Raw genomic sequence first — 26483 nt, forward strand, 5'->3', positions numbered from 1 at the left:
CAGCTCTCTGCTCTTGCTCTGTATTGTTGTTACTCAGGGTCTGGTCTGCGTTTCATGGTAGTGTTCAAATCCAACCCCGACACTTAATGCTACTCTGTGCCTTTAAGCCAGTTACTTAACCTTTACAAACAGAAAACAACCGCTACCCTTAAAATTGTTCTGTGGATTTAATGGAGATAGTTAACATAAAGCGCCCAGTCCAACGGATATCATAAACTACATATCACTAAACTGTAGTTATTATAATTACTAATGACAAAGATACAAACTCCAGTTGCAACATACATCTGCTTCAATCTACAGTTTACCTAAAATTTTTAAAAATCAGTTTCATTTCTTATTGAAGTACTGGGACTGTCATATGGAAAAAAGCCCCCTTTATGTTTACAGCCCTCTATTTCTCAACAAGTCACCATGGCTACCTTTATGATCTGCTTCCTGATTTTGCCAAAAGAGGTTTTATCTGTTCTTTCTTTTGCTTCTCAGTCTATTTCTGGAGAAAGAACCATCCCCACTCCAGTGTTCTGGGTACCAGCCCTCTCTGAGCTTTTGAGGGCCTTTCCTATCTGCTCTTCCTCTCCTTCTCTGACACAAGTTCTCTGCCAAAGATATGACTCAGGCCACAGACACACACACTCTGTGTGTGTTTATCTCGAGTGGTCATGGAGGTGAGAAGAGACCTCTTTTGACACACTATGTCTTTCAAGTTTTTCCATTTTCCCTCTTTCCGGAACAAGTTCCAGCACCATCTGCAAGAGCTTTCTGTGATAATGGAAATAGTCTTTACCTGTACTTCCCAATAGGACAGCTCCTAGACGTAAGGGGCAATGGAGTGCTTGTAATGCAGCTATACAACTGAAGTGAGAGTCGCTGAGTTGTGTCCAACTCTTTGCGACCCCACGGACTATAGAATCCATGGAATTCTCCAGGCCAGAATACAGGAGTGGGTAGCCTTTCCCTTCTCCAGGGGATCTTCCCAACCCAGGGATTGAACCCAGGTCTCTGGCACTGCAGGCGGATTCTTTACCACCCGAGTCACTAGGGGAGTCCAAGAATACTGAAGTGGGTAGCCTTTCCCTTCTCCAGGGGATCATCAAACTGCGGTCTCCTGCATTGCAGGTGGATTCTTTACCAACTGAGCTACCAGGCAAGCCTTAATTTTTGTTTGCTTACTTTTAATTCATTTATATTCAGATTTCAATCACCACATGTGGTTAGGGTCTACCGCATTGGACAGTGTGGGATGGTGTGCTGCTTCATCCTTCCTCACGTCCTCTTTCTTCCTAAACGGAAGGTATCTGCTCCCACTCCCCACTCCACTCCTCTACAGTAAGAGTCACCTACGAGCTCCTAGTTGCTAAAGCCAACATACTCTCCATCCTGACCTACTGGTGCACGGAGCACTTTTAGAGTCCCTTCAGAAACTCTCCTTCCAATACTGTTCTTGCCAGCTCTTCACCTGTCATCTTTGCTTCCTCTTATTTCACCCAACATGTGGAAATGCTGGTGTTTTCTGAGGTCTACCCTGGGCATACTTTACTTCTGCTTCACTGACTACACCAAAGCCTTTGACTGTGTGGATCACAACAAACTGTAGAAAGTTCTTCTAGAGAAGGGAAAACCAGACCACCTGACCTGCCTCCTGAGAAACCTGAATGCAGGTCAGGAAGCAACAGTTAGAACTGGACATGGAACAACAGGCTGGTTCCAAATAGGAAAAGGAGTACGTCAAGGCTGTGTATTGTCACCTTGCTTATTTAACTTATATGCAGAGTACCTCATGCAAAATGCCAGGCTGGATGAAGCACAAACTGGAATCAAGGTTGCTGGGAGAAATATAAATAACCTCAGATATGCAGATGACACCACCCTGATGGCAGAAACTGAAGAAGAACTTAAGAGCCTCTTGATGAAAGTGAAAGAGGAGAGTGAAAAAGCAGGCTTAATACTCAACATTCAAAAAACTAAGATCATGGCCTCTGGTCCCATCACTTCATGGCAAATAGATGGGGAAACGAGGGAAACAGTGACAGACTTTATTTTCTTAGGCTCCAAAATCACTGCAGATGGTGATTGCAGCCATGAAATTAAAAGACGCTTGCTCCTTGGAAGAAAGCTATGACCAAACTAGACAGCATAGCAAAAAGCAGAGACATTAATTACTTTGCCAACAAAGGTCTGTATGGTCAAAGCTATGGTTTTTCCAGTAGTCATGTATGGATGTGAGAGCTGAACTATAAGGAAAACTGAGTGCTGAAAATAGATGCTTTTGAACTGTGGTGCTGGAGAAGACTCTTGAGAGTCCCTTGGACTGCAAGGAGATTCAACCAGTCCATCATAAAGGAAAACAATTCTGAATGTTCATTGGAAGGACTGATGCTGAAGCCGAGGCTCCAACACTTTGGCCACCTGATGCGAAGACCAGACTCCTTGGAAAAGACCCTGATGCTGGGAAAGAATGAAGGCGGGAGGAGAAAGGGACAACAGAGGATGAGATGGTTGGATGGCATCACCGACTCGGTGGACATGAGTCTGAGTAAGCTCCAGGAGTTGGTGATGGACAGGGAAGCCTGGGGTGCTGCAGTCCATGGGGTCACAAAGAGTTGGACACGACTGAGCGACTGAACTGAACTGAAGACCTCTTTCTGTTAAGTAATCTCAGACACTCACAAAGTTTTAGCTGCTACACTTGACAAATGACTCTGAAATCTGAAGATTTCCTAGTATCGAGATCCTAGTGGTATATAAAACTGTCATCTGGAAATTTCCACTTGGATTGAATGCCTAATTCAATGCGACTTTGAACTCAACAGGACCAAACCAGAGCTCTCCCTCTTCTCCCGATACTTTACCTTTTTAAAAAATAGTATCTCAGTATTAAACCATGTCTTAGGACAATCAATCCAGAAAATTAGATTCATTCTTCTCTCAGCAGTGAATCACGAAGTCATTTGATTCATTGATGGTATTTGTCAACATCACCTTTTCCCTCCCTACCACAATTACTCATCCGAGATGCTTAACACCCTGTAACTGTCATGTTGAAAGACTCTACCCCTTATTCTTCAGGGCAAATCCTCAACCCTGCCTTCAGTAGAAAAATCTGTTTGGACTTGGTATTAAAAATACTCTAGGTGAGGTCACTCAGTCGTGTCTGACTCTTTGCGACCCTATGGACTGTAGCCTAGCAGGCTCCTCTGTACATGGGATCTTCCAGGCAAGAGTACTGGAGCGGGTTGCCATTTCCTTCTCCAGGGGATCTTCCTGACCCAGGGATCGAACCCAGGCCTCCCGCATTGTAGGCAGATGCTTTACCATCTGAGCCACGGGGGAAGTCTCTATGTAGTCTAGAGCAGGAAAATGCTCTATCTTTGTGCAAATGACTTGTGATTGAAGGGAGCCTGCCTCCCCTCGATACTCCCCGGGTGTGACTCCTTTTCCTCAGCTCTGTCAACCTATGTGCTCCGGGACAGTATTTCCTAACTCTCTCTGGGTCCTGCTGCTAAGGGACCAGAAAATTTAATTGCCAACTGGGACACAGTTGAGAAAGAAAGGGGTGTTATTAACATTTATTCTAGCCATAAACTGGTACAGTCCTAGAAAAACTGGCATGTATAATTACCCTACTTACTCTTCACAGAGATAACATATGAGGAAGTACTTTATAAACTGCAGAAGACAGTAATAGTAATAACAGCTAATGTTTTTTGAGAGCTTAGCATGACCAGGTCACTTTACTGGATACGTTATACTACAGAATCCATTTGGCCTCCATGAAGGACTCATTTCAGATGAGGAAACTAACGGTCTGGTACTAAGGTGCACCGCTGTAGGTGCTGACTGGGGTTTGAAGGCGACAGCCTGACCGGGGGGCCTGCGTTTTAAGGGCACTGGATCCAGGTTCCCCTCTCTGCTCTGCCCCAGCCAAAACTTCTCTGTGAAGTCACCTCTGACCTGTCAATCTTACTAGATTAATCTTCTTCTTTCTAAAGTAGTAGTCTTCTGAGAACAGGTGCTCAAGATTTACTCTCTAATTGAACAAGTTTCTTTTTTGTCCTATCCTAGCTTGTCTTTTTCTTACAACTGTATAAGACTCTAATAAACTAATCAATACATACATATACTACACTGATTTTCACAATGCTGGCCTAAAGAATGATGACCGGTTTTTGATTTCAAAAAGTATGAGTTTTCTATTTTCTATCCTTTTTAATAATTTTCACTTACCACTGGCAATATATATTACATGTATAATAAAATTCTCTAAGGTATTCTAAAAATTTTTTTTGTATATTTAAAATACCTGAAAAGGGACAAGTGGCAAGCTACAAATATGATTTTATATTAACAAAAAAATCCTCTCATTTCTTATTCATTATCATATTTCCAGTGGTTAGTACTGTTCCCATCACAGCAGATGTTCAATAAATGATTCCGGAGTGAATACTGTTTTAAAAATGCCACTCTTGGCTACTGCATTAGTAAAGATAAAAATATTTCCTTGATGATTTTAGACTGCAGTGAGTGCCATTTCTTTCTTCTTCTCACTTCAAACTTTGACTCTTATCTTAAGAAATGTAGAAATGCTCTAGGTCTTTAAGTTATTTGGCTAAGTGGATTTGGTATTTGGGAAACACAAGAGAAGGAGCAGCTAACTGTCAGGAAAATATGCAGCATAATACAAGAAAATCTAAAGCACTACCAATTAAACTCCAAGTTTGTTAGCTGTTTGCTTGCATTAACTATTTCACGGCTCAATAGACATTTTTCTATTTAGTTGGGACCACTCACTATTCCCTTCCACCAGTATGGAAATTTCTCTGGTTTACTTTCAGAAATATGGTTAGATCAAAGTAAACAAGAGAAACATCCTTTGAAAAACTACCCCATACTTAAAAAAATATTTTTTTTTAATATTTTAAGATTATTGGATTAAAAAATAACTACCCCTACTTTTAGACACATAGAATTTTAATTCTGGCAGGCATTTTATTTTTAAAATGATCAAGAAACTCTTGGTAATCTTTCAGAATATAAACTCCCATTTTCCACAGAAATCACTAGTATTTCATTACCTAAAACAAACAGTTGTTACTGCTTATTGCTCTGTGATTTCTATGGTACATGGAGAATAAACAGGATATTCATTAGCAATTTAACAAAATATGCCAAGTAACTAAGCTAATGAGGTTATAACCATGCAACAACAACTGTAATAAGAGGGATACAAAGAATGAAAAATGAAAGCATTTTTTTTTAGAGTTTCATATCTTGGTTTATGACTCAGGCAGAGCTGACACTTTCCCTTCTGGTTAAAGGTGATTTGGCTTACTGACTGTTGACTTATTACTAACCCACAGATGGTGACCGCAGCCATGAAATTAAAAGACGCTTACTCCTTGGAAGGAAAGTTATGACCAACCTAGATAGCATATTAAAAAGCAGAAACATTACTTTTGTCAACAAAGGTCTGTCTAGTCAAGGATATGGTTTTTCCAGTGGTCACATATGGATGTGTGAGTTGGACTATAAAGAAAGCTGAGTGCTGAAGAATTGATGCTTTTGAACTGTGGTGTTGGAGAAGACTCTTGAGAGTCCTTTGGACTGCAAGGAGATCCAACCAGTCCCTCCTAAAGGAGATCAGTCCTGGGTGTTTGTTGGAAGAACTGATGTTGAAGCTGAGACTCCAATACTTTGGCCACCTGACGTGAAGAGTTGACTCACTGGAAAAGACCCTGATGTGGGGAGGGATTGGGGGCAGGAGGAGAAGGGATGACAGAGGATGAGATGGCTGGATGGCATCACCAACTCAATGGACATGAGTCTGGGTAAACTCCGGGAGTTGGTGATGGACAGGGAGGCCTGGTGTGCCTGGGGTCTCAAAGAGTTGGACATGACTGAGCAACTGAACTGAACCCACAATATCTGTCCTACTAGCCTCAGAGACATAAAACACAAGATCATGGCAACTAGCTCAAGGATCACAAGTGAAGTCAACTTTATTACTTTTTCCTTCTATAGGATTCATCTGATTGGGAAACGATCAGAAGCAGAAATGGGCTTTTTGCTTGTTTTTGTTTTTTAGGAAAATAAGACAAATATAAAAAATGAAGTTAGGAGATGACTTTTGTGACTGCCATACACACTGATCTATACTGCAAGGGCCGACTAGGTGACAAATGATCATCCACATCTGTTTACTCTGTTACTAGGAAACCAATTCAAAAGAGCATCCGCTCAGCTTCCCAGAGCCTTGGTGGGGGGGCGGTATTTAAAATTGCGTTTGATAGATGAGTTCAATAAATAAAAATTTGTGAGCCACTCATATATACAATAAATTTTTAGTGACTGGAAAGAGAAACAAGACTCATGTTTTCCTTAAAACAGCAAACTGCATTGAGAATGCTCGGAACTAGCTAACATGCTACTAAAATCTTGGGACTTTATTAGGGAATGAAAGAAGGGTCCTATTTTGAACAACAAAGGAATTAAATTTTAACCACTAAGCCCAGCCTGTATTTCACTCTTCTCATAAATGGTTTATCAACTCTTACTTTAATAAGCTTTCCAGCATACTATTGTCTTTTTAACTTGCAACCTTGTTCCCTTGATTCTCCTTGTTTGATAAAACATGCCAAAGGTAATTCATTTTTGTCAGCATAAAACCACTGTGAAATTATTCTGTTTCACAGAAGGTGTCTGAAGACCTTTAACTATCTGGGGCCATGGAGTGATTTCCCTCTACAAATTGTATTTTTGTCATATTCCTCCTGCCTTGGGAATACAGAAGCTCATGCTGACCTTTGAGTAGAAAGATTGATTCATATTAGGGCATGAAGACTACAATGAGAAGAGTTTGGAGCAAACTGAATAAAACACACTAAAGGCTCTTTCTGCTGAAAAAGAAATGCTGTCCAGAGAACAGTGTACAGTAACAAGGACACACCACTACTGTAGATTTGACTTTCAATTCGGCCTTGAGTTTTTTTTAAGGCCTAAAACCTTCCCAATACAATCAATATAAGTTTCAATATTAGATCTATATTTTGAATTTTAAAGGAGAGAAACACTCAAAATTCAGAATTCTTAACAGCTGTCATGCCTCTTAGTTTCAGCCCACATTCCTTGCCTAAACAATATTGCCAGAAGGTTCAGGTTGTACCTTTGGTATAGTGAACGTTTATGAAAAAAATCATAATGCATAAGAAAAAAGAGGAAAAAACATGCCTCAGTTTTCTAAAAGTGCCAACCGGAACATACAAGTAAGGAATATATTTGTATGTGTCTGCTCTGGAAAAATCTCAACACCTTTTTCATTCTGTATGATCTCCTAGGATTCATTTCCTCCGCCCAGAATCACTGTCTGGTTGGGTTTTATTGTTTAGCTCATTGCACATATTACATACACAGGGAATTCTTCACTAACAACATTTTCAAAGCATGGTGACATTTTCGTTTGCTTTGAATATCCATTAGTGCTTTTCTGCATTCACTCATTCACATAAGCTTACCTATAGACAAAATGGCTATTTTTAAAGCACTATGGGCAGGAATATACATATATTATGCAACCACTGAAAGTCACACATGCCAATAATTTTTATAGTTGGAAGAAATACACAAGATACAGTATTTTACAAAGAAGATATAAAAATGTGCATACATTATGATCTAAATATTTCAAAAATAATGTATGTATATATGTATAATACATATTTCACATACAGGATGTACATATACATCCATATTTCTAGGGATTATGGATGATTTTTATTTACTTTTTTATACCTTTCTATAATTTCCATATCTTCTATAATGAATGTGATTTTTAAAAGCCAAATAACATTATTAAAAAAAAATCTCTGCAGATTTAATTAAAGCCTCATTAAAATGTTTTCCACTGTTGCATGATCCAGGACAACCTGATAGGTAAAGATGTGCATATAATGAGGTTCCTCTGGTGTTTCCATAATTACACCTTTTGAGACGGAGTCTGAGATACATTTGCCTTCAGTCAAAATTCTGTTCAAGAGGGAGCAAAGGCAGATAAGGATCCTGCAGCAGGCTGGGCAATTCTACATGGATTCACACAACTCAGATGTCGCTTTCAAACTTGCAACCTTTTTAGCTAATTTCCAACCAGGACGAATATTCTGGCAAAAATTAACAGCTAGCATTTTTAGTGATTAGAATTTCAAAGAAAACAAAATATATTTTTCCTGGGGAAACAGAGTATTAGATAAACCTGTGTTAAACAGATTATTGGTTTGATGTGTCTTTTGTTTTCTCTCCATGCTGGGGGTACCTACCGCTTCCTGTCCATTTCTGGCACGGATACAGTTGTTTTATTCAGGCTGTGGCATATGAGTATTTCTCTGTCTCACCCCCTGTCTTTTTTTTTTACTACCTCAATAAAGGTCATCCCTTCTTTCCAACACAGCATTTAATATTATACATCATGACCTTTATCTTTCTGTCTGCTTTGCCAATGTATTAAGAAGCAGAAAAAAAACATTGCACTATCCAGGTAGAACTTTCTCTACTATTCAGCCGTTGTCGGGTACAGAGCTTGCCTTTGGGTACATGTCCTCTAATGTTTTGGGTCTTTCCTCTCCTGCTTCTTAACTGTTCTGTTTCCAATGGGAAATAGAACATAAATGCTGTCTGCTAGCTTACGGCTAGCACAACTGAAATAATTCAGGACTTTTATTTATCAGAGATTTAAAATATTGAAGGAATCAATACAACTAGGAGGAGTATTTGAACATAAATTGTTCTGGCTAGAACACCAAAATAAGGCAAAGGGTTAAGTCTGAGGGCTTTCTTTTAAAATTAGCCTACATGGTGTAATTTATTTGAATAACTAGAGCCCTCCTATCAGCTACTTGGTCAATTTAACACCCCAGGGGATGAATACAAATAGATATTTTGTGCAAACAAACATCTCTGAGAAAAACAGGACACTCTCTCAGTAATGAGTAGATTTGCCCTATGTATTGCAAGGAGATAGATTGATCTCATTAGTGAATCAAATGGACAATGTGTACAAATATACATTTGAAATATTTCTATATTTCTCTTTAAATTCCAGGCTGGTGATCCCCCAAAGACCAGCGGAAGAATAGAGAGGCTACACTGGCCATTGAAATGGCTTTTGGTGAAGTATTTGTCTTCACATAATCTAGGAGGTGACATTCTGATGGACCCACTAATTTCAGCATATAAATACCATAGCTTTTTCCCTGCAGTATGAAAACTGAGTCAGCCTAATGGTTTCTTCCTCCCAAGTTAAATAACTTAATAGCATTTTGATTCATAAGTAGAATAAAATGGTAACTACAGGAAAATAATTTATGTATCCCCAGCATTCTTCTCTGAAACCATTAAGACTATACTGGGTATATAGCCCAATATAAATACATAAGCATATATTTAAACTTAATATTATATGTACATGCTATCAAACTCAAAAGGGTAAACAAACAGCAATATATAAACGTATACCATAGGCTTTGGTTTTTAGGCATATATGGCACCTCCTGAAATCTTATTGTTTGAAAAGAACTGGTTAAATCTAATATTTAAGGTTACTCAGCTAACAAGACCTCTAGGTTTCTAATCTTTCAGGGCTTTCAATGTCTACCTTGATCAATTCAACTTCAAAAAGAAAACATAGTCCAGTCTCAGTTTCCACAGAAATATTTTACAAGCTGAATGGACTAAATGGGAGTCTCATTCCTTACTGTACCACATATGTTGGTGTCTGGAATTGTGTTCTAACATGACTCCAATTATTTCAAAGACATACAGTGTGTGCAATGTCAAAATAACTCATTTTAAGTCTGATTAAATTTTTGGACAGTTAGAGTAAACACTTAAAACTACTATGTTTTAGGCTATAAGTTAGGCCATAAGTAACTAAGTTACTATGTTTAGGCTATAATTATTGATTTCCTTACAAATTATATACACAGCATTAATAAACTTGGCTATTTTAAGTCATACTCAATAGTTCACTATGAACCATTTAGCATAAATTATTTAGTATAAAATTATCTCCTTTTTTTTTTTACTTAATAGAAAAATAGAAACAACTTTGAGCTAAGTTTTTAGGTCACTTTGTTAGAATGAGATGTTATGGAACATACTCTGTATAATTCCAAAATTTTTATATTACAGTTCACCCTATTCCCCTTTCAGAATGCATTTTTTTCTTTAAAAAGCATGAATTTTTAATCTTGCATATGCTATTTGTGTACTATTATTAGTGTATAGTGCATTAGCTATAAGTGTATCTTTGACCTAGACCTATTAAAACACATTTTGAGTGATTCCTATAGTGGTTTTCAATATCCAAAGAGTCACAAATTTCAATATCTGCTAATAGAAAAATCTTATTTCCTATATACTTTATGTTGTCATTAGAAGTGTGTTTACATTAACATTAAACTAATGTTTTAAAATATATTACATCTAGGCCAAAAACGACTTGATAACATACTTCAATCTAACACAAAGTACTATCTTCTAAACAACTGCAAGAAAGCAAGATTTGGGAGAATAAATTTTCAGGGCCAGCACATGCAGTATACAACTTACAACATCAAATATACCACTTTAAGTAAACAGAACAGAGGAAGAACAAAGCCTTCTTAACTCATCAGATGGCAACTTAACACAAAACAGCAATTGCTTAAGATGATAATCCCTCCTACCTTAACTGAAGGCAGAGAAGAATGACTTAAAAGAGAGGCAAGATAAGGTTTAACTCAATTTCTTTTTATCTTGAACCTCAAATACAGCGAATGAATACACCATACAAATCACATAAGAATTTAAATGTTAAAGGTCATAAGGTTTCAAAAGCAGCCCACTAACTGTTTCTAATGACTATATTTGCACTTATTGCACTCTGTATAAAAAAAAGTGACAATATTAAATAAGATAAAACACAGAAAAATTTAATGGGACTAAATTACATTAATGAATTGTCAAAGCCAAAGTGTAACAGTTGATTATTTTCTCATGAATTATACATTATATAAAATCTGTAATATGGAGGCATTAGGCTGATAAAGAAAGACCTAAAGTATCTCAATAACTTTAAATTTTGGTTGCCTATTTGGAAGTGAATACTTTGATATGACCAGCTATAGCAGGAAGCATACATACCCTGTTCTAACACTTCTTCTTCTCGTTTGGGCTGCTGTAGTAGAGAAGTCTTGTCTTTGTTCTCTGTTTCTATAAAGGATCAAAAGAGCTGAGCATGAATTTGCAGTGTATATCACACACTGTAAATAGTTTTCTGGAAATATGCTATCAACATAAAAATATTTTCAGGATCCTGTGTTTCATAGAAACAATAGTATTAAGAATTTATATGGTAGAAATGCCCTCCTAATTCACAAAAACTCTATCATAACTACCAAGTGCCAGACTCTGACTTAATACCAGAGTCAACTACCATTGCAGTAATATATACATGATATAGAATTTTTAAGATGCATTAATAAAACTGCTTGTATTATTTTTAAAATTGAACTTAGGATATTTTCAGAACATTTACAAGTACATTTTAAAAATATATTGGAATGTTAATAAATGACCTGCTTGCTATGTTAACTTCTTTTATAAAATTTCCTGTAGAAAGAAATAAGAAGTTGTTCTGGCATTAAGACTGAACTTGTAATACTCAGTCAAGTCTCATGATACTTCATCCAATAAAAAGTATGGGTTTTGCAATTTTAAGCTAAAGAAATGACAATCATGACCATTTTGCAGATGAACAGTAAGTTAAAGTACAATTCTGAGAATGTGATATCACATATCTTAGTCTCAAAAAGACTAAGGCTAGTAATGCCTCATAGATCAAGAATTGTTCTTAGCTTGAAGAGACTCATTAAACAGATAATGTAAGGTATGATCAGAGATGATAACCATTTCCATTTACAAACTGTGGCACTCTTTAGAACATGGTATATAAATTCATAAATTGCATAATTCATTACTGGCTATAGAAAGAATGAAATGAGGAAACTAGAAACATGAACTACATGAAGAAAGATCTTTATTTACAGACTTGGTCCCAAATGAATCTGTTTCATCACTAGTTGAGAATTTTCATTTTAACTGTTTTGATAGGGACATGTCAGGAGGGGAGAAAGAGGATAAAAGGGGGAAAAAAGAGAATCAGATTTCATGAACACGTGCAACTGTTTGACAGAAAGAGGATGATTTGAACTATTATTCATATAGTCAAGTAAAACATGTAAGAAAATGAAAAGCATAAAACCACATGTTGCTTTAAATTAAACCCCAATTTTACCTTTGTGATGTCCATGCATCATAACCATATCGGATTTCACAGGAATTGGAATATTGGCCTCTGGTGGTATGGTTCTGAACACATCCGGAGCTACATTCTGTGTACAGGTCATGAAAGAAACTGCATGCTTGGCTTCCATGTAATACATAATGTATAAGTTGCACATTTCATCACTAGACGTGCCACTGCAGGCAAAAAACAAAACAGAATGAAAACAACCAACCAAACAAGAAAAAAACCCACAGACACGACAGATTAGTCATTCACACAGAACACATTCTTCATGCAAGAAAAATGTAACTGGTCAATCTGCCAGCAGTAGATTCAAAGGTGGACATATCATGCATTTATTTTATAGCTTTCATTAAAATCCATCACAGTTTTCAACACCAAGAGCACACTGTCAATGGCATTTTTCCACTTAATAATGGAGTATCTTTTTGTACTCACTCCATGGATATCAGCAAATACTACAGATGGAAATGACATTTTAGTTGCAATGAGAGGCTTTCTTTTCTCTTCTAAATTCTTTTATTTTTTAGTTCTTCTTCTATTTGTTAAAACTCATTGATAAAGCAAAGTATTTTTCTCATGGGAAAATTTAATTATTTACTTAATAACAATAAAATTCAGAACAGTTCAACAGAAATATCACATATTATTTACAAGCTTATATTAAAATGGCTTTTTCCATTTAACCATGAGAGTCTGGGATCTCGCTTTTGGTTATCGCTTTGTTCCTTAGGGTGAGATGAATCAAGAATCATGTGTTGATACGAGGATATCATAAACGTATCTCTCATTTCTGACTTGGCACCTTGATTTCTATAGTAGGGAAGAAAAGAATGCCTGAGGAATGATACAAAGTGAAAGTAGGCCTAATCTCTTCCGAAAGTTCAGATCTGAATGGGGTAGTGCTGGACAAGTGAATAACTCAAGGTTAAAAACAGATTTTTAAACAGTGGGGTGGTCATTTCCAAGAAAAAGCATTTCAAATAATATAAATCATGCCTAACAGTTTATAAAACATGTTTTCTTCTTCCTCAATTCACTTGGGTTGTTATGCATTTCATACTCTTTTTCTATTATTCGGGAGGAAATGTTTAGGTACACCATCACAAAACTTTTATAAACCAAAGTGGTTCCAGCAAAGGAACATTTCCTTTTTGGTACTGGTTCTGACAATTTTTAGCAAGCCTCTGCTAATAAAAAAACAAGCTCTGAAATGGACTATTTGCTGTACAGAAATACGTCAGTGTTGATTTTTCCAGCAATGTCACGCAGCACTTATTTCCTCTCCATAGCAACAGTAATGACATCAGCAAGGGAAGGGAAAAAAAGAAGAAAAATCTTTTCCAAACAGGGATGTGGTTTCTCTAAGCTCTGAAAATGGAGAGCCCCTGAGAGACCACAGGAATGGTCATAGGAAGCTCTGTTTATGCTTTGCAAATAATTTGGCTTTTCACCCTTCGAATCTGATACCTGTCAGGGTAATTGCCTTTCCCATGAAATATAAGCAAAGGGTGAAGTGCAATCCCAAACAAACACCTGTTCCCTACACGTATCTTCATGTGTCAAAACACCACCGCTAAGAATTATATTTTAGCAGCTTAGGAGTTGGTCAGAAAATTATGTGCTATATAAAAGGAAGGGCTGGAGCCAAAGTAATAAGCTGGAGCCTCTCACTATATTATCTGCCCTTCCCCATTCAAAATGAGGAAAAGGGTATATAGACTAAGACAGAGAAATGAGGGAAAAGGAATTTAAGATGTGGCCCTGGTTTAGAAAACCTTGAAATCATGGTGCAGAGCAGGAAAGTGAAATGAAACCTTCCCAAATTAGGGAAAGGAAAAAACTGAATAGGTTTATATAATAATAAATGAAACTTGCAATTAACCCATGGAAAGATACTTCTACATTTTATCCGCTTGGGAATGTTGTGCCCATGTTCATCTCTAAACACGTGTGATTTTGTGAAACCGCCTCATCAGTTTACCAAATATAGCTCATTTGAGGCATTGACTCTATGATACAATATTGAGCTGATTAAATAAGAATCTTCACAATCACAGAGAAAATTTCATTTTACAGCTGAAGGAAAAGAAAAGCCATACTTTCTTTCTTTCCACCGATAATTGAACTTGTAGTCAAAGGAACTCTGAGCTCCTAACTGACAGAGAAACTATCATATCTTAAACAGGTTAGGATTCAAATGATCCTTAGTATCAGCCAACACAGTTTGCCTACATTATTCCCCATTCATCTTTCTTTCACTCAAAAGATCTGACTTTAAACCAAGTTGCTTTCTATGTTCCTAAGGAAGAACTGTAACACGTCCACCTTCTTTTCCATAAAGAACAATATATGCAATTCGACTCTGTCAACCTCATGCGTGTTAACGTAAGCGAGTGTGGAGGAGGACCGTGTTCTGACCTTCTCCAGCCCCACCAGATGGCCCTTTCAACAGTCCCTGTCGCCACTGTTGGTTCCCTGAATGATGACGGCTGGTATCACCTAGATCCCCAAACTACAGGGCTGCTTTTCTCTCCTCTTCACGCATAATAAGGTGCGTATGTGACAATTACTTCTTTTACACCAGCTAGCTTTAATCCTGACAGCGTGTGGGGAGCCTGAAAATAGTAGGTCCTCAATAACTATCTGTTCAATGAAGCAGAATAAATCATTTGTCTTAACAGATGCCTATAATTTATTACAGGTAGCATAACCTGTTACCCCCATACATCATACTGCTGAGTCAGGTCAATATTATGAACTCAATTTACAGCATTTCTCATAAATATTTATGTCTGTCTGTTTCTCTTTCTTTCATCTATCCATCGACCAGGGTTTTATAAAACATATATCATTTCATATTATAAAGGTATGTAATAGATATTTACGGAAGCATCAAGTATTCTGAAATGCATCATTTATAAAAACCCAAACACTGTAGAACACCGTGACTATGTTTCAGACAGTGACACGCCACTCTGGCAATCCCCTCATCCCTAGCCCTACATGTATCTTCATATGTCATGCTAGACTGGGCCAACAATGATAAAAGACTAGCTTTGGAAAGAAATACAAAGACTTTATTTTATTTTTTTTCTTTATTTTTTTTTTTTGGAAAGAAATACAAAGACTTTAAAGACGTTATTTTGCAAAGCTCTGAATTGTTTCTTAAAAGGTTTCCTGGTGCTTTAAAACTTGCACACTACTACGAACACATGTGTGCTCAGTCCTATCTGACTCTTTGTGACCTATGGGCTGTAGCCTGCCAGGCTCCTCTGTCCATGGGATTTTCCAGGCAAAAATACTGGAGTGGGTTGCCATTTCTTTCTCAGGGGGATCTTCCTGACCCAGGGAGCAAACCCACATCTCTCGAGTCTCCTGCATTGGCAGGCAGAATCTTTACCACTAGCACCACCCGAGAAGCCCTAAAACTTGTATATTAAGGTGCTATTGACCATATAACTTTATTTGCATATAATATACTTTAAATGCTGATTAAAGTGCTGTGCTTAGTAACTACAAACATTTATTAGACCTTCTCATATGTATATGAAATAACTCTCTCCAAATGAAAAATATGACCAACAAAACTGACCAAATTGGTAAATAATATCTACCAATTCTCAAGAGGTAATTCTAAATTTTAGCATATATACTTTTAGGCAAATTAGCTAACTTAATTAGCTTATTTGGCTCACTCAATTTAATTCTTCTTTGGATGTTTAAACATTGAAATGAACTAAGAGAAGCCTCATGTTGAATATAAAATATACAATGCAGTGTCAGGCACAAAATATTGCTTATGTGTAGGTCAATTAGTACTATATTGCCAATATATACATGAGTACAATTTGCCTAAGATATATTATTCACAGATACTATTTGAAAAGAAGTAACATATCTGGGTTAAAACATTATCATTAAGTTTATTGATACATTTTGTCTTAAATTCACATGTTTCTAATAGCTGCATTTTGAGTTGAACCTCTGGTTAAAAACTGTCCTGAGCTTTGTAACTGTTTCTGATTAGTTAACTCTGCTCTACGTAAGTTTTGTCCAGGTCTAAAATTTCTAGCTTAATGCAGAGTTAAACCAGCACTGGGCAGATGAATCACTCAACTGAAACTCTTACTGGTAAGGCCACTGATGGTATAATTTTCCTGTTAAACCTAGTTTCCAGGTGGCTGGGGGACAGGAAGGTTAAAAACCAGGAACCCACAGTTCTTCCAGCACGTGGAGGGGACATCTGCTGGCTCCGTAAGACCTAGACCTCTGGATAAGTGAGACTTGCGTTTAAGTCAGGCTTTAGGCTCAGGGCTCAAACCTATGCCAGTGGGAGTGACGTCTGTGTATGCGGGTTGGGGGTTAGATGGGAACAGAGAAGAGAGGGAGATTTACAGAGTATCATTTACTTAAAATGGGCTTCCCAAGGGGCACAGCGGTAAAGAATACACCTGCCAATGCAGGAGACACAAGAGACGTGGGTTCGATCCTTAGGTTGAGAAGATCCCCTGGAGTAGGAAATGGCAACCTGCTCTAGTATGCTTGCCTGAAAAATTCCATGGACAGAGAAGCTTGGTGGGCTACAGTTCATGAGGCTGCATACAGTTGGATATGACTGAGCACACATAACACATGTTTAATTTAAAATACATCATAAACAGACTAGTTTTCTCCTTTTATTGGTTCCTTTCTCAACTGTGATACTATAGTACCCTATGGAGGTGGTATTCTGTATTTTACAAAATGGATGCATTGTTGTTATTACTGAGAAGCATACCACGTGCTATAGGAATGCTGTGCATTATTATAAGGATTTAATTCATATTTAAATTTATACAAAATTTCCTGCTTTCTTAGTATAAATTAAATATTCAGAATACAGACTGACCCCTAAGTTAATTTCCTATAATTTCTTTCTACTTCATTTATATTACAAAGTGGTGTTTCCTTTAGCCCACAGGACACTTACAAAAAGATAGATTGGTATAGTCATTTTAGCGTATTATTTTAAAGCAAAATGCACATTTTAAAAAAAGACTAGAATTATTCCGGACTCATGAAACTGAAAGAGGCCCCCAGAGATCACTTTGGCCTCTCATCCTGGTACTATAACAAGTCATTAATTTCCATGGCTGATATTGCTACACAGAGGATACCCAAAAGATAGAATCTGTCAGAAGTTACAAACCCTCCCAAATTGTAAAGGTACATTTAAGCAAAAGAAAAAGTTCTACTTATTTCACACCTGAACTTGAAAACTAATACAAAAAATGTGTTGAAAGGGACTTGTTTTACTCCTTTGTTTATTTCAAAGGTTAATAAAATAACAAATGGCATTTAAATAAAGTTCCAGAAACACTACACTACATGTATTTAAAGACTGTTAGTAAAGTGAATTATTAGACTTTTTAAAATCTAATTATATCTACTTTGTCAATTCTTTTGTTACCATTTTATGCAACTCAATAATTTTATTGCTTTCCTCACATCTCCATCTTAAATTTACCAAATTCATCTAAAAGCAAATCTGTTAAAATTTCCTTGTTTAATTTAAAATGATAACTTTTTTCTATTTATCATTAGTCTCAAAATTGATGCTTATTAATAAAAAATCCTTTTAGGCTGACATAAAAAAATCCTATTCTACCATCTCAAATGGTTTTTTTTTTTCATTCACCTGCATCAGTACCTTTTCTGTATCCCCTAACAACCAACAGCTAGCGTTGTCATCATAAGAATCATCTCTGCATCTAATGCATATTATCAGATGTCTACTCTCTGTAACTCCTCTTTGATCAAAAGATAAATGGTTTAAAGCTCCATCTTCTAGGTGGTATCAGTAAATATTTTATAACCTAGTTTAAAATGGAAAGGAGGCTCCTTAGTTCTTTTCTAACCAAAAAACATGATAAGAGGCTTTATCTTTCATTTTTAATTTAGGCAAACCCTTTGTGAAAGAGTTCATAGTGCTTTGAAAAATGTACTTGGTGTTATAAAACATACTTATTTCAAAGCAGCTCAGTATTTTGAAGCTTACTTAAAAGTTGAACATTCTCATAATGAATACATAAAGGTTTAAACAGGTAGAAAAAAAATCCTGGTTCTGAGTAATTAATGGCCACCATTATATGCAGAACGTATATATTCACCTAAATTTGACTATAGGGCAAAAGGACACTTGAGAAAAAAGTTATAATCATTACATTTTTCTTTATTAAGATGTACAGGAAGTAATATACACTCTTGTGGCAACTATACTATGTAGAGGTATGATCCTAAAGGCCTTCAATAAGCAGGAAGAAAGGAATTATGAAAAACGAAGCGCATGTTCTGCAGTTTGACCAACTCACTCAGTCCTAAAATCATAAAACGCTAGGGTTTGTCCTAACTGTTTATAATAGAGAAAAATATGCCATTCATTCATGCAGATAACTGTCACTTATAACCATGCCTTGTCCTAATAAAGTATTTTTAAATAATGGAATCTGTGAAAGCATACCCAATGTGCGTGACTTCTGTCCTTCCTTCACCAGTGAACACGCATCTTGCTGCCAGCACGTCACCAAAACTAACATCCACTGGGTGCTCTGCTGGGTAGAAGGCCTGCAGAGAAGACAGATACAATAATTCATTAAAATTATCAACAAAACCCAGAAACTCACGCTTAGTAACGTGAGGCTCGGGGTACCCTGGGTAGAGAGGATGAATATACACACATACACAGATACACTTCAGCCTGCTTAGAAATACTAAGAGAACTGATAAGGAAACCATCACATTGGAAATAACTAAAAAAAAAAGAATATGCACAGCTTAGATACAGAGTAAAGGTAGATTTAGAGATGTTTAGATTCAAGAGAAATTCACAAGGGTTCTATAAGGGCTTTACAAATTACTACCTGCTTATTAATCATTTTTTTTTCTCTCAAAATTGTACTATATTCTACACACCTGTGGCAGTTGGGGGCTTTGGCGTCCAATCAGGGTCCACTGTCCATTTCTTACTCTGTATCCACTTACTACCTTGCCTGTAATGAACACAAATTATAACTATATAAAGCATTAGAAAGATAAAAGGCATTATTTGTTTTCTTACTGCAAAAAAAAAATACAAATATTTTCAGAAACCAGAATGCTCGGCACTTTAATGAAAACAATATGATGAAAACACATACAGAATTTTAAGGTACTGCACAAAATCTCTTTCACTGAAACAGATGAAACAGATTTAAGGTCAGATATAATCTACATTTTACATTTACAGCATTAGCAAGCACAGTGGCATATCATTTAATATGTAAAGTTCTTACCTAAATGGTGAGTGTGAACTCTGTAGGCAAAGACATGCATTGGATACTTTTTATAATGGCATGAAATATCAGAATTCACCACTGTTAGAAATGAAAACACAGAAAAAAGTCATTACTCAACTGGAAAATAACATTATTCTTGACTAAAAGTATGTATAGAGTATCCACAAGCAGCTAAGCATGGGGTTTTTGAGTAAATACAAACTCATGTACTCAGAGGTATTAAGCACTTACTATGGGCCAGCTTCTTACTAAGATGAGTTAAGAACCCCTTATATTCTGTTTCACTCATAAAATGACTAGAGTCAGATCAACACACATTGTCAGTGAAAACTCAGGCTTAATTTGATACCTTTATCATGAAATTTGTGCAGCTGAAAAAGCTTAAACATTGGTTTTTATTTTTAGAACAGAAGGATTTTTGAAAAATTTATTTCAAACACCTAAGATAATGAGATTGACAGTTCCTGTGGAGAAGGAAACATTTCATATACTTTTCCTTCCTTATAGACTAACACACAGTTAATTTTTCAATAAATGTCTTTTTAAAATTAGACAGTGAAAAGTAACGAGATCGTACTCGTCATTAACAGATCCCCAGTAAGAACAAATGAATAATATGACACTCCACCAAAGGATAAGATATTTACAGCAATAAATAATATTATACTCATTCTAATAGTTTTTTTTGTAAATTTAGGAGAAATCAGCTATTATTATACCCATTTTACAAATCTATGTTCAAAGACTGGATTTGACAGCTTTTGATTCTTAATCTGATATTCTTTATAGTAGTTTATGCCACAGTATGATAAGAAATTTGTTTTGGCATCTGAAGAATGGATGATTTATTTGTAAAATACTCAAGAATTATATTTAAATTTATATTACTCACTACTTCCCTATGGACCTCAATTCTTGGCATACAACTGGAAAATAATAAACTGCTGGCTTGGAATAACACAAAAACCTATTTTAACTCCAAGGATAATAAAGAACTAGTTTATTTTTCAGGGACTCAAAAATATTGGTCATTTCAAGTGTTTATAAAAGATGTAAATCCATCCTTAAAGATTAGATAATGAAGTAATGGTAAATTCTAAAAGATCATTACTCACCTTTCCCTCCTGGTGGTATAACAGTGTCAACAGACATCATAAGGTACATGCCAGCAATTAAAGGCTGTCTGCACAAAATAGTAACATTTATTTCAACTATTGGAAAACGTCAAAACAACTGCCTTGGAAAAATAAAGTATACTTCAATGCATTGATCTATAAAATATGATTCATGTGGAAATTAAACTAATATACGGGGAATGAGGTAGAATATATATTCTTCTTGAGAATAACTTATTTTCTTGGGCAAATAGCTGAATACACATTTTTGTGGCATGGTAAATGTTTCTACATGTGCTTGTGTGCTAAGTCTGACTTGTGTCTGACTCTTTGTGACCCAATGGACTGTAGCCTGCCAGGCTCCTCTGTCCATGAGATTCTCCAGGCAAGAATATTGGAGTGTGTTGCTATAGTCTCCTCCAGAGGATCTTCCTGACCCAGGGGTAGAACCAGCATCTCTTAAGTCTCCTGCATTGGCCAGGGGGGGTTCTTTACCACTAGCGCCACCTGGGAAGCCCAATCTCTAAATGGCTCCTGTAGTGATTAATTATAGGTATCAAGTCAGCTAGGCTGTAGTGCCAAGATATTTGGTCAAGCACTAGCCCAGATGTTGTTATAAAGGTATTTTTGAAGATGTAATTAATATTTAAACCACTGACTTTGGGTAAAGCAGATTATGGTCCAAAATGTGGATGAGTGTCTTAAGAAAAAAGACTGAGGTCCTCGGAAGAGGAAGGAATTATGCCTTTGGACCCAAGATTGCAACATCGGTTCCTGCCAGGATTTCCTACCTGCCAACCTGCCTTGAATATTTTAGACTTGCCAGATTTTACAACTGTGTGGGCCAATCCCCTCAGGTAAATCTCAATTTGTCTTTCTCTTTCGTTCTCTCTCTCTCTCTCATACATTCTATTGGTTCGGTTTCTCTGGAGGACCCTGAACGATACACCTCCCAATGACCCACAGCTCTGACATTCTTGCCCGTGTTCAATCATCTTCCCTTGACGCAGGCTGGACCGAGTAACCTGACCCAGTAATTTGTTATCTCTAACAGAATATAGCAACAATAATTTTTCTTTTGTCCACTGGAATCAGAGTACGAAGACCTGTGGTCACCACTTTCTTGACCTATCGCACACATGTTCGTAACTTCTGAGAGGAGGATACAGAAGTACTCCGGCTTCCACCTGGGACGCCCTCTTGCGGTCTCCCTCGCTGACTGGGAGGGGCAGACGGCGGCAGCCATGTTGGGAGCTGCCCTGTTTAGAGGCCACATGAGGAGGAAACGAGGGGGTCCTCCAGCCCACGGCCAGCAAGGAACCGAACCCCGGCAACAGCCACATGAGAGAGCCCGCGAGCGAATCCGCCCCGGCCGAGTCTCCAGACGGCTGAAACCCTGGCCGAGATTCTCACTGTGGCCTCGTGTCAGACGACCAGCACCCAGCTAAGCTGTGCCCAAACTCCTTAGCCACAGGCAACCGAGACAATAAACGTTTGCTGTTTGAAGCCACTACGTTGAGAATAATTTGTTATACAGCAGTAGATAACTAGCATAGTGGATTTCCCACTTTTAAGCTCTTGAAGATCTTTAAAAGTTGTCACTCAGATAGGATAACCGAAGTACTTACGGCAGGCGTGTGAGGTGTAAGGAAACACCAGAGCAGTCCTTGTGATTATCTGAAAATACACACACAAAATACACATCTCAAATATGAATAATGAATTTCAAATTAAAAATGTTAAGTAATAAATCAATCCTAAGTTTAAAAACCCTATATATTTCGTTTGCCTGGTGTTTTACAGTTTACGGAGTACTTTCATACGCATAAAATCCATTTAATTCCAATGTATCACAGAGCAACAACAAAACTATCATTTCAAGTAGTCTGTAGCTTTTTCTTGACTCATCAAACTGACCGGTTATCTGCTTTCTAGCAGACACACTAAAATGCTAGTCATAAGCTCACGGAAGAAAGCTATGCCCACTCTCTATGAAGTGAAGTGAAGTCTCTCAGTCTGTCCGACTCTGTGACCCCGGGGACTGTAGCCCACTAGGCTCCTCTGTCCATGGGGTTCTCCAGGCAAGAGTACTGGAGTGAGTTGCCATTTCCTTCTCTAGGGGATCTTCCCGACCCAGGAATCGAACCCCGGTCTCCCACATTGCAGGCAGACGCTTTAACCTCTGAGCCACCAGGGAAGCCCACGGAAGTTCACAGAAGAAAGCTATGCCCACTCTCTATAGACTATTTGTGTTGTTGAAACATCCAGAAAAGCTCGTGAACTGGATTGGTTTTGTTCTACGGGTATCCAAACAATTAGCTTTTCTACTTTTCAAAAACTGAATTAGTCCATAATTTGGGCTTTCAAGGTATTATCATTTTTTGGAGCCTATAATGTCTCAAATTTATGTATAGGAATCACCTTACTTGGTTTCTAAGCCTCGCTTAATCCTACCTTCTAAATAGGAACCGTATGTTCATTCTTTTTATACCCTAACTTCAGTGGAAAGTGTCTGAGTATTTCTGTACCTTTGCCAACGACACTTCAGAGACCTCTTACACATCCTCTCCTTTCTTCCTTCGTCTTTCTCAGGTAGAAAGAAGGTAAAAATTTAAATCACCCATCCAAATTCTTATCTCTTTTGAACTTGCTGATCTTTAACCACAGACACCATGAATAGTAACTCAGACTTACTCATTCCTTCCATTCCTGTATATGTTAAATTCTTTCTACGCATTTTGTTCTAAGGAATTGTAAAACCTTATATCTCAACTTGGAGTTGACTTTAATATAACTATTGAGTATGTACAAGAATGTTAGATTTATATTAGAAATTAAGACATGAAGTATACTAATAAATAATAGCATATGAGTTTTTAAGAAAAAATTTTCCTTTCGTCTGCAATTCTCATAAGAAAAGCAAAGGTAACATCACATAAAAATGTATAATAACAGGTAACTTAACTAGTAATATAGACATGTTGATTTACTATAGATAAAGTTTAGAAAGAAAGTATAAAAAATCATGTTTAATAATTCAGTAGTAAAACACAAAGGAAACTTCTCTGTATAGTATTAAGCTTGATCTTCACAAAAATAGTACAGAAATAAATGCAATGATGAACATTTTATATTTAATTTTACATTTAACATCACATTAGCATCAATTTACAAACAGACTGTCTGCTCTCTTAAATCAATTTCAGTGAGATCCTATTTTCATAATAATTTCATTGAATTCTTTTTTAAAAAATTTCAACTGAGTTTTAAATAGATGAGAAAACAGTAATAAACAAAAGAATGAATACAACAGGTTTATCTTCATTTTTGCCTATGCTTTAGATATAGAAAGGAGAATTGAATATTGTTGCTTAATTTATTAAAATTGTTTATTGTTGGGAACAAGTTTTCCTAAGTGCGCTGATTGAGACTTAGTAGATACACCTACTCTATACTACTTTCAAAATGATTAGCCATTGGATTCACCCTGAATTACCTAAGTATCTTCACTGATCAAAAGAGAATAGTGGAAAGTATATCATTCATTTATACCAAATGAATTCTACACTCCAGAGACTCATCTAATTAGCTGAGTTGTTTTCAGAAAACATTTATCCTGTGTATAAGAAAATATCTATTGTCAAAGGGTATTTCGAGAAATGGTAATCATTTGTGCATTCAGTGAATATTCATTCACTGAGCAATTGCTATATTCTTCACAACTGGGATACAGTGAAAAGCACAGGTCCAGATCTCCTGCTGTCACGGTGTTTCCGCTCTGGTGGCAGTGGAGACACAGGAAGTGGGGTAGGAGGGACAAGGAGAAACAAAATACCAAGCACATAAACAGGGTACTGCCACTCTGTGAGCTCAACAGGGTAACAGGACCCTGGGCAGCTCTTTTATCTATTGAGGTCTAGGAAGGACACAGTGGCCAAGAGGCAGGAGACTGGCTAGGTCATGCGGAGTATCTTAAGATTCTGGGTTTCATTTTCTGTCTCCCAAGAAGCCCACTGGAAGATTTAAAGCAACTGAGGACAGGATCATAGAAGGTGTCCACCTAGCACATTATCTGGCACTTACAGATGACTCATTAATTACTGAGTGGTTGGGTTTTGTAATTTTTTATTTTAATTAATAATACCAGGCGAGAATTTCTCCCACTCCACTATGTCCAACGAAGCAAAAGGTTCTAAGCGGCTAACTGTCTTTTAGTTTTATATTATATCCTTGCTTTGAAAGAATCAAGTTAATCACATTTTGATGTTCAACTTGGCTAATATTCTTTACCACGACTTCAAAAAAAAAAACTCCATGAGAAAAATAAATAAGTTAACTGACACATTTCGGCAACTATTAAATAATTTATCACTAAAGCTGAAATATGTCACCAAATTAAAAGTAGTAGGAATGTTATTAACAGTAACATGCCAGCTATTGCCAGTAACTGATCATCCTCTTAGATAATGTTCTTGATTAGAATTGTCTAAATTGAGTAGATTTTTACTCAAAAGCATGAAAACAAGTCAAAAATAACTTTTAATTTGAAGACATTTTCTAAGCACACATCAAAATTTTCACGAAATTAAAAGACAGGAAATTAAATAATTTCTATATAATTGCTTCTTCCTTCCCTACAGAGATTTAAACGTGATCAGCCAATGCCATATTCTGTAATAATAATAACTAATTAGCTAAAAACTCAAGTAGTAATATGAGAAGCTCAACACATTCTGGAGAAAAATATACTGAACTTCTGACTTAGGTATTATAATATAATGACTTTAGGGAAAATTGTGTTTTGAGACTCTTAAGTTTTGTTTTACAGAATGTACATCTTGTATAGAGCTTCCTAGGTAGCTCAGTGGTAAAGAATCCACCTGCCAGTGCAGGAGACGTGGGTTTGATCTCTGGGTTGTGAAGATCCCCTAGAGCAGGAAATGGCAACCCGCCCCAGTATTCTTGCCTGGGAAATCCCATGGACAGAGAAGCCTGGTGGGCCACAGTCCATGTGGTCAGAAAAGAGTTGGACACAACTCAGGGACTAAACAACAACAAAATCTTATATGGTTAGAAGGCTAATGAATATACAAAGTGAAAATCTTATCTGTTTAACAAAAAGCTCCAGAAATCAAAATATACAGAAGGAAAACTGGTGAAGAAACACACCTAAATAATCACACTAAATAGAGTTTCTTAGTCATGGATGAAAGAATTTGTTTCCATCAAATTTATCCTGTGAATTTGATCCACTGAGGCAGCAAAAAATGAGGCATTCTAAAAAAACTGCTGTGTGCATGTGTGCCTATGTGTATGAGTGTTTAGATATTATGCTTTATGCTTTAGATAGAAACATCACACTTTAGATATATATATCATTATTTATCCATGGGGTAACAATCACAAGACCAGCTGAGTAACTTGAGGAAATTCTTTAACTTAGTAGTGGATAAATATTTTAATGATGATATTTTAGTTGAGCAACATGCTAAGAGTTATCACAAAGAAAATACTTATAGAGCATATTCATATACATTTTTGATATTGTTTGAATCAATGGCTATGAAAATATATTATTTCAAAATCAAATTTTATTGTTATAAATCACTAGGATTTCTTCCAGTTTGACTTCCTACAGTTTGACCTGAGGAGCCCATGTGTTTGCATATACACACATTGAGAAGTTTCAGCAAGAGTAACCTGAACTCCCTCAGA

General features: G+C 36.7%; 1 protein-coding gene across 23 annotated transcripts in view; it reads right to left on the minus strand.

Moving 5' to 3' along the window:
• Positions 1-26483, minus strand: part of PAM (peptidylglycine alpha-amidating monooxygenase) — a 307426-nt gene that overhangs the window by 53415 nt on the left and 227528 nt on the right. For 22 of the 23 annotated variants that reach the window (XM_043464569.1, XM_043464568.1, XM_043464567.1 and 19 more), the window contains 7 exons: positions 22397-22445; positions 20769-20836; positions 19651-19731; positions 19292-19368; positions 18840-18943; positions 12326-12510; positions 11173-11241 (listed from right to left, as the gene is read on the minus strand). In XM_043464569.1, the coding sequence (XP_043320504.1) occupies positions 11173-11241; positions 12326-12510; positions 18840-18943; positions 19292-19368; positions 19651-19731; positions 20769-20836; positions 22397-22445 (633 nt within the window). The remainder of the gene's footprint in view (positions 1-11172; positions 11242-12325; positions 12511-18839; positions 18944-19291; positions 19369-19650; positions 19732-20768; positions 20837-22396; positions 22446-26483) is intronic. The other variant, XM_043464552.1, reaches the window with a different exon arrangement.

The sequence above is a fragment of the Cervus canadensis genome, chromosome 4 (genome assembly GCF_019320065.1).
Source record: "Cervus canadensis isolate Bull #8, Minnesota chromosome 4, ASM1932006v1, whole genome shotgun sequence".
Taxonomy (NCBI): Eukaryota; Metazoa; Chordata; class Mammalia; order Artiodactyla; family Cervidae; genus Cervus; species Cervus canadensis.